The 8,975-nt window shown below is 52.5% G+C and overlaps 1 protein-coding gene across 1 annotated transcript; it reads right to left on the reverse strand.

The window, feature by feature from the left end:
* Nucleotides 1-452: 452 nt before the first annotated feature.
* Nucleotides 453-5,303, reverse strand: ZFP36L2 (ZFP36 ring finger protein like 2). The gene is made up of 2 exons (XM_035111210.2): nucleotides 4,980-5,303; nucleotides 453-4,107 (listed from the first exon to the last, which is right to left on the reverse strand). Exons 1-2 carry the CDS (start codon nucleotides 5,028-5,030, stop codon nucleotides 2,596-2,598), a joined length of 1,563 nt encoding a protein of 520 aa, XP_034967101.2. The 5' UTR covers nucleotides 5,031-5,303; the 3' UTR covers nucleotides 453-2,595.
* Between the last annotated feature and the right edge of the window lie 3,672 nt (nucleotides 5,304-8,975).

Genomic DNA, 8,975 nt, shown 5'->3' on the forward strand with positions numbered 1-8,975 from the left:
ATGCAATGCTTTGTTGTTTAAAAAGCATTGAACTTATCCAGCTAAACTTTTGTGTTGTTACAAGGAAACAGATTTTGAACAGGAATAAAGGATGAGCTGTGTTTTATTCCCATTCATCATTTCCTCCTGCCCTCCAGGCAAAGTTATTTTCTATTGTTGACTTCCTTTATACAGTATTAATAAGCTGATCCTATTTTTTTAAAAAATTCAGCAGCTCTAAAGATCACCAAGGAAAGCCAATGTCTCCCCTCCTCCCTTTCAAAACTTGGATGTATACAGGACTGTGTGTGGTTTGAAATGGTACCTTGGAACCTTCTGGAACAAAAGTTTATTGGTTTTGGCACCCTCCCAAGTATTTCTGCAGGAATGGAGCGATTCTGCAGTTCAAAACCAGGTTAATCTGTAGCCAAGACACCATACTGATAGGGCAGAACTAATAAAGAAGCACCACCTTGCAGACATTGGCTTTTAATAGCTTGGGATTTTTTTTTCCTCAAGAGTTTTTATTGGGAGAACTACAAAACATTTACAGTACAAAGTTTACAGTCTCGCACTCCAAATTTGTAGTGAACTGACTCTCCAAAATATATTACAACTCAAGTTGACTTATCTTCTAGTTACATTCAAAACATACTTCTTATGTTAAAGTAGTCCAAAGAGTACATAGTGCCGAACCTGTACCTATGTACATTTTCTTTTCTTTAATAATAAAAAAAGGTACTGCTCATTCATCCATTCACCCTCCCATGAAAGTTTTGTATTACTCCTGACTTTTTCGCCGAACAAAAAGTTTCATGTTTTGGAACTGTAAAAGATACGACCCTGAACACATTTGCAGGTTCAGGTCCCAAATGTGGCCTCCTTACTTACACGAGTGGTACAATTTCATGTAGTTAAAACCCCCAGCCCTACATTCAAATTCTCAAGCATTAAGAAAATACTCATTTGGTTGAGGAAGATTTAAGGCAAGCATGGACCCTTATGAAGGCACTGTGGGACGTAATACTGGGCTCCCCCCCCCCTCTTTATTGCTACATACTTTTAAACTATCACAGTGTGATTGGTGAAGTTAGGCAACACGAATACTTTTTGGTTAATTTTAAAAGTTTGAATTAGGTTTGCCACTTTAAATTCTGATTGCAAAGTAGGTTTAAACTTGGACGGGTTACAACCATTGTACATTCTAAAAAAACACAACCCATTGAAATTTCTCAAAACTACTTCCACAGCATTGAGTCAGATTTCTATATAAAAAAAGGCCAATGCAATCTTTCAATTTACGTAAACAAGGAAAGAAATTAATGAAATAAATATTACATACAATCTCTTAAATTAAGAATTTTACTCATTTACAATAAAATAACCAAGTGAAGTTACAAAAAGGCATATATTACTGTGAAAAGAACACACTCCACATTTTGCCGATTAATAATGGCAATCATAATTTAAACATAATAAAAGAATATATATCTATTGCTTTTCATCATACCCGATAAATACAGTATGAACAAATTACCAATGTATACTTTTCACAAGATAATAAATAAGTTAAATAGTTTCATATTGAGTTGTGCAGTGACTTGCGCAATCAACTCAGCTAAAAAAAAATTAAAAAATCAGCAGTTATTCTCCAACAATTACAAACTAAATTCAGTTGAATGCTTCCAAATAAAGCAACAAAAAATTGTTCTAAGCCAAACATCCACTAAGTGGTGGCAATGGAACCAATATTAAACTTTGGAATGGAAGTTTTAGCATGTTATAATATATATAAGATATATATATAAAAACTAGAGTGTTATCAAGGCATATTCTTGGCAGGATGTTGAATTTTTCTTTTAAAAGCTTATACATTTAGTATATTTACTTTAAATTTGATTGAAAGGCAAAAAAAACCCCACACTCCTCACTTTAAATTATTTTTTGTTGTTGTATAGCGATCTGGAGGGACCTGGAATGCAGAGTTCATGGGCCTCCAGAATGATTGTTGATTCCTGGGGGAGTAGGATTGGGCAGAACTGTTTGCTAATGCTTATTATTACCCTTTGTCTCCTCCCCTCCCCATAAAACACACTTGAAGATGGAATGGCTGCTGCTGCTGGTGCACATTTATAAACTAGTCTAAAAAGAGGGGGGGGAGGAGAAACCCTCTCCTTCCAGTCTCTTTAGATATATAAAAATAAAGATTGTTCTCTTGATGACATCATTTGCCCTTTCGCAAACTGGCATTTTGTTCAGCTCTTGATAAAAAGGGGGGGCAGGGGGGAAAGGTTCTTTTTTCTGTCTCCTCTCTGAATTTGCTCAGCAATCAAAAGGATTTCTCTTGCTTAAAAAGGAAAGCAAAAAAGTGTGGGGGAGAAAACAGAAAAGGGTCTGTGCGAGCTTGGCTAGTATCTGGAGGTTGCTGCAGTCTCTGCTCCTGGTGAGAAGGCAGGGAAATAATAGGGGCGCATTAAAGAGGGAAAGGGGGTAGCTTGCCCAACGGGGGACCCTCCCTTAAAAAAAAAGCAGGGGTCCCCGAAGATTGACAACCATAGGGAGGCTTCCGACACCCGCCCTCTGCGCCCCCCAAAGTCCCACTTTCTCCTGGCCTCCTCAGTCGTCGGAGATGGAGAGGCGGCTGAAGATGGGCAGGCGCCTGCCCGAGTCCAGGCTGGGCGACTCCGAGCCGCTGAGGCTGCCGGAGCTGAGGGAGCCGCTCAGGTAGCTCTCCCGGTCGGACAGGGAATCCGGAGGGCTCGGCGGGGCGTCGAAAACGGGCGACTCGGAGAGGCGGCGCAAAGGCTGGAAGGTGAAAGGAGGCGAGGCCGGAGGGCCGGGCGGCGGGCAGCAGTTCCCGCCTCCTCCTCCCGCCCCGCCGCCTCCGCCCGGCTGCTGGTGGCAGCGGTAGAAGGTGGCGGCCGCGTTGGCGAAGCAGCCGGCCGGAGGGGGAGGCGGCGGCGGCGGCGCGTGGAGGGCGAGCGGCGCGATGAGGCTGCCCAGCTCCTGGCCCGCCGAGAAGGCGAAGGCGTTGTTGGCGCAGGGCGGGGAGGCCACCAGCTCGTCGCAGTAAGAGCCGCCCGAGGAGCGCGGAGGCGGCGGCGTACGGGACCCGCCGGGGCTCTCCAGGAGCAAGGCTGCCGCTGCGGCCGCCGCCGCCGCTGCTTCCAAGCCGCCCGGCGCCCCTCCGTGGTGGTGCTGGTGGTGGTGCGCCGAGAAGCCGGAAAAGCTGAGGCTGTGGTGCAGTTTGGGCCTGTCCCCTCCTCCTCCTCGAGGGTGGGGGATGCCGAAGCCGCCGCCCGCCAGCGGGTGGTCGCGGGCGGAGGGCGCGAAGGCGCGTAGGTCGCCGGTGCTGCCCGCGTGCGGCGGGTGCAGAGGGTGGTGGTGGCCGCCTCCGCCGCCGCTGTGCGTTGGGGGCGGCGGCTGGTGCTGCGGCGTCGCGGGGTTGGCGCTGCTGCCGTTGGCGGGCGCGGGGCGGCGCTCGTCCGCGTTGTGGATGAAGTGGCAGCGCGGCCCGTAGGGGCAGAAGCCGATGGTGTGGAAGGTGCGGCACAGCTCCGTCTTGTACTTAGGGTGGCGCGTCAGGCTGCGCAGCTCGTGGAAGCCGTGCGCGAACTGGCACTTCTCGCCGTACTTGCAGGCGCCGCTCTCCTCGAAGGGCCGGCACAGCTCCGTCTTGTAGCGCGTCGAGTTGATGGGAGCCCCGCCGCCGCCCCCTCCGCCGTTGCCATTGCCGCCGCCGCCGCCCTTCCCCACCGAAGAAGCCGCCACCACCACCACTTGCTGCTGCTGGAGCTGCTGCATGAGGTGTTGGCTGCGCTCGCCATTCTCGCTGAACGAGCGGTCTCGGAACTTGTTCTCCTTGTTCAGCAAGGCGGTGGTGGGGCTGCTGCTCCCTCCGCCGCCGCCGCCTCCTCCTCCGGTGCCAGGCTCCTTGAGGCCGCCGAAGGAAGAGGGCGAAGGCGACGGCGAGCCCGCCGGGAACTTGGCGTTGCCGTTAGTCAGAGCCTGCAGGTTGCTCGTCGAATGCCTCCGCAGGAAGCCCGGCGCGAAGTTGGAGCTGGGCGAAGTGCCCACGGGGCTCCCCACCGCCTTCTTGTCCAGCATGCTGCTTAGGGATTTCTCGGTCTGGGAGCCAGAAGGGAGGGTGGGGAAGAAGGGAAGAACGGGGCAGAGAAGGGAGGGAGAAAGAAAAGAAAAAGGGGAAAAAACGGTGCACCGTGACTGCCGAGAGCCTGGGGAAAGGACAGAGGCTTGCAAGTCTCCAGCACCTCTCTCTTTTCTGCACCAACCACAAGGGTCTTTCATCAGGGGAATCGCCCAAGAGGAGCCCCCGCCAGCGCCATTTGCGTATCCATGTGGTCTTGGTTGTCAAGGCTCCCTCCCCTCCCGCTCCAAGCAGCTATCTGCAATTTAAAACTTTTCGAGGGGTGCTCCGAAACCCCTCCCACCAATCCGGAGGGGCTGCACGAAAGAGTTCCGATTCAACACAGCCGGACCTTGCAGTAGCAAGCTTCAGCTTCCACACATCTGCCATTGCAGTTTTTATTTTAAAACACACCCACCCCACACGTACACTGGAATAATCGCAAGGAATATAAAAGCAAACAACAACAACTGAGCACAACAACAGGCACTCCACTGCAAATATGCCCTTCGCTGTCACCTCCCTCCATTACAAAGCGAAAGGCTACAAGTTAAGAGATGCACGAGCAACAGGGAGCAGCAGGTTCACTGGGAAGTTACCCAGAGCCGAAAAGTTTTAATCTTCCCTCTCGCAACTTGTTGCAGAACAAAGCCGTTCCTGCAGCTTGTTCCTCTGCATGCCTAGTAGGGAGTCTGTCCCACGGGGTTCAACCGGACTCGTTCCCAAATAACCGTGCACAGGATTGCAGCCTTGGAAATGGTCTTTCTGCAAACCAGTTTTGCGCCAAAACTTCCCTGAACTATTTCAGCTCCCTGGTAGAGAGAGACAAGAGCACGAGCTTCCCTGCCCTTACCTTGCACAAGAAGTCGATGTCGTAGAAGGCAGATAAGAGTGTTGTAGACATTTCTAGATCCTGTAATGGTCGGAAATGCAGGAAGGACCGAAAGATCCCACTTTCCTCGGAAGCTTTGGGTGAGCCACGACTGGATAGGAAAGGGCGAATTGCTTGAGAGCTGAAAAAGTCTATATAATCAATTTCCCAACCGAGATGGGGAAGCGAGTGCCCAGCCAAAGCGGCGGCCGCAGCTATCTCGAGTGCTGGAACTCCGCGACTGCCGTACACGCCCCATATATAAACGCCAGGACAGCGGGGAGGGACCCAACACTGACCCGGCCGGGGTCTCCCAGCAACAGCACCCAGAGGTTCCCCTCCCACCCAGCCTAGCCCTGCCTCTTTTGTCTCGGCGCTCCTTCTCATTGGGCGCCGCCAATTTTCTTTTAGCGGCCGGGAGGGGAGGGAGGTGGGGCAAGTTGGAGAAGTGATCCAGAAAGGAGGGGGCGAGGTCTCGGGAAGGGTCGCGCTCGCCAAGGAAAGTCTTAAGGCCGAGCAAAGCGATCGGTTCCCCCCAGTCCTTGCTGTGCTAGGCACGCGCTGGAGGCTCCTTGGCTCGCATAGAGAAGGTACTGTTCCCTCTCTATAAGCGCGGCCAATATACGCAGTCAAGGTTGCAAGGTTACTTTTCTCATCGGAACATGCACCACGGAAGACAACCTATAAGGATAGTTTATTTTTAAAAATGCATTCTGTATACAAAAGGCTTGTTTAGTTATGGGCGGTGCAGCTTCCGCGAGGCTTGCAATAAACGCCATGTGCACAGGAAACTCCCATGAGGTTAACTGCCGGCAAAGCACGAACGCAGTTTGCTCGAGAATGCAGCGTGGCTCCTACACCTGCTGAACCTCAGGTTTGTAGTATGGAGAGGAAGGGGTTTCCGCAAGGCTTGTGCGCCGAGACCGCAGCCTCTGTGCACGTTGAACTCAGCGGAGCTTACTTTGAGTAAACACGCATAGGCTCGGGTTGCAGAGTGCTTGCATCACGTGGGTGAATTACGAAACAATTGCTACTTGACAAAAGGTCTTTGAGCAGCAGTGCATGTTAGCTCGGTGTCTGCACCCAAAGTGCAATTTTCTGCTGCATCATGCAGCACGGGGCGTAAAGAAACGATTGCACTCCAGGTCTAGGCAGCGTTGACGTACACAGAGAGCCTTTCTCCCCCACCACTCCGCGCGGAGGATCGGCCGCCCTCTTTGCAGGAAGCCCGCCCAGCTCCTTGCACGGCTCGGAAGTTTTCAAGTAAACACACGCTGGCATTGGGCTTTCCTGCCAGTTTCACACCCCCGCTGAGTCGTTCGGGAAGCTCGCAGCGAAGCATCAAAGGGCCTGGGAGTGAAATGGGACGCCCCTACAACTCCTCCTCTTCCTCCCGCCCAATCAAGGGACCTTGTGCCACGCAACAGGTTTTGGGAACAAAGGCTGCCCGCCTGGCCATGTAACTGGCTGGACGACACCACCGCTGCCCGCTGGGGTGTGTTATGTTTGCAAAAACGGAGGGGGGGGGAGGAGAAAGGGCGCTTTAACTCCTCAGCTGCTGGGTTCCTTGTTGCTCAAGAGAAGCCCCAGCCCGTGCGACCGTCCCACTGCCGACTAGTTCCCAGACTTGGCAGCCGCTCAAGGTCTTGTGATCCGATTGGCGCAGCCAGCTCCTCGTCCTTTGACACACAGCCTCAAACTCCCCGCTCGCCTGGCCAGGGGAGGGCCGGGCTGACGCAGCACAGCTGCGGGACCGCGCGCCGGCGCTCGCCTTGCCCAGCCCCACCCCTTTCCTCTGGACCCCCGCCAAAAAAGAGGGAAAGCGGCGCAGACTCCCCCTTCCACCTCCCCAAGTCCCTCTGCCGTTGCAATTAAGTATCTCCACACTTTGGACCCAGTTAATGAATTCAAGCCGGTGGCTTGGAGAGCTTGGAATGCGCGCGCCGATGGGTTCTGCGCGCGTTTGCTGGGGGAAGTACTGTACAGTAAATACGTATTGTCGAGTTCAGGGGGACGCGCAGCGCAGTCGGAAGGAAGCTCCATGGCGCTCTACGGGGCGCACTTCCCAGAGAAAGTGCGGCCGAGACTGCAGCCCCAAGGTTGCGCCCGCCCCATATGGAACTCGCTTTGCCTGCCAAGCAGTGCGTAATTCGACCTCTCTTTGCGGAAGGCCGATTCCCATCGCTCCTTTACTTCAGCAGCAGGGAAAAGCTCCCCCATTCGCAGACCAGCTCAGCATCTTATGTAAGAACATGCGAGCCCTGGCCTGTGCACATTGACATGCGAGCCCGACCCAGTTCCCAACGAAGGACAGGCAGGCTTATGGGCGGATGCGGAAAGGACTTGTTGCCGTCGGAGCTGCGCTTACTCGCGCCTAGGCGCCTGCATCCACTGAGCGCCGGGCTGCATCTACCTATGTGGGAAGCAAAGCTGAAAGTGTCAAACGCCCGGACCTTCTCCCCCCACCCACTCTTCTTGCCCTTGACTGGTTTACAAAGGCGAGGACGCTGTTTGAGCTTCCTTTCAAGCGGCCGCTTCGGAAGAAGCGACTGTGCGGCGAGGCTCTCCAAATTCAGGGACGCGTTAGCCACCAAGCTGCGCCCACGGGCAAGCGAGTTGACGGCGCTGCCCGCCCGCCGCGTCCATTTGGTGCCTCGCCTCCGCTTCCTCCTTATGGGGAGGCGGCCGCTCCGCAAGCGCGTGCGTGTGCGCGCGCCGCTCCAAGGCTACAGCCTCGGCTCCTCCTCCTCCCCACCCGGAAGCAGCGCTCCTGCGGGGAGGGGGCGCGCGCGTTTCCAGCAACTCTCTGAGCGGAATTGCCGCGCGCAAAGGAAAACCTCCTCCACCATCACAAATAAAGCAAGTGGAAGCTCGCTCTGGGGAGGCTCCCCAAAGAGCTGCTCTGCGCCGAGAAGGAAGTTTGGGAAACAAAAGCCCCGAGGCGAGGGCGCGCAAGCAGGCGCTTGTCCTGCGCCACGGCAGAAAAAGGAAAACAAACCCTCGCCCTCACCTTTCAGACTAATCTCTTTGGCAATTGCAACCCTTTGCGGCTACGGCCGAGGAACTGCATTGCTAATCCAGAAGTGGACGTGACAAATTGACATGCGGGCCAGAAATAGTTCCTGAAGGAGGCGGCCACCCCCTAGCGCCTGCATCCCGTAAGAGGAACGCAGCCTTCGTTTATTGAGGAAGCGCGCTGGGTGGGGGGGGGGAGGGGGAGGCAGTTGGGTTTAATCTTCGTTTCTTAACTTGCAAAAGAAAAGGCAGTTCCACCAACCCCCCCCCCCCCGTCCTAGAATCTTCATAGCTGAACTGTTGTTATCTGCCACCCCTTTTCTGCATAAGTCTACTCAGAGTCACATACCGTAATGGCATCTCCCACTTGTGGGAGGGGAGGGGGACGAAATAAGCGAACAATTTTGACCTCAGCTCTGGCTTCAAAGTTGAGAATTCCCCTTCACTTAAAATAAATAAGTAAGTACCAATACTTGCAGCCAGCCAAAGATCAATCTATAATCAACAGTTAAAACCAGCCAATACTTAAGATAACCGACCCAGATTAAGTACTCAACAGGCAGCTACTCTGGGGTAGACTTGTTCTTTTACAGCTGCTGTTTAAGGTTTAAAGGTTTCTGATTGAAAAGTTACACAGTAACTCGTGGTGTGATGAAACGCATACAAGATCATGTACCATTATTTGCTATCTATAAACTAAAGGGATATTACACAGCTTAAAGCCCATACAGCGATAAGGCTGTTTCTTTCTTGCAGCTCTTTCGTTTATTAATTAACCGCCTTTCTTGGGTTTCCTAATTCTACTTAAGCTGAAACCACTACGGCCCTTTCCCATTTTGTCAACATCTTCAACAATGCCAAGTGTAGGCAAGGTTTGCCGATTATATGAAAGTTTAACGCTCACAGCCCACTATTAAAAGTTATGCGAGTACAAAGTTAAGTGACACTTAAAAAGAGGGAGGT

Source organism: Zootoca vivipara, chromosome 3 (genome assembly GCF_963506605.1).
Source record: "Zootoca vivipara chromosome 3, rZooViv1.1, whole genome shotgun sequence".
In the NCBI taxonomy this organism is placed as follows: Eukaryota; Metazoa; Chordata; class Lepidosauria; order Squamata; family Lacertidae; genus Zootoca; species Zootoca vivipara.

What these genes read in the sequence shown, in the direction of transcription:
- ZFP36L2 (XM_035111210.2), bottom strand. Translation starts at nt 5,030, where the DNA reads ATGTCTACAACACTCTTATCTGCCTTCTACGACATCGACTTCTTGTGC. An exon ending in ACATCGACTTCTTGTGCAAG is followed by an intron (nt 4,108 to 4,979) that starts GTAAGGGCAGGG and finishes TCTGGCTCCCAG; the next exon opens with ACCGAGAAATCCCTAAGCAG.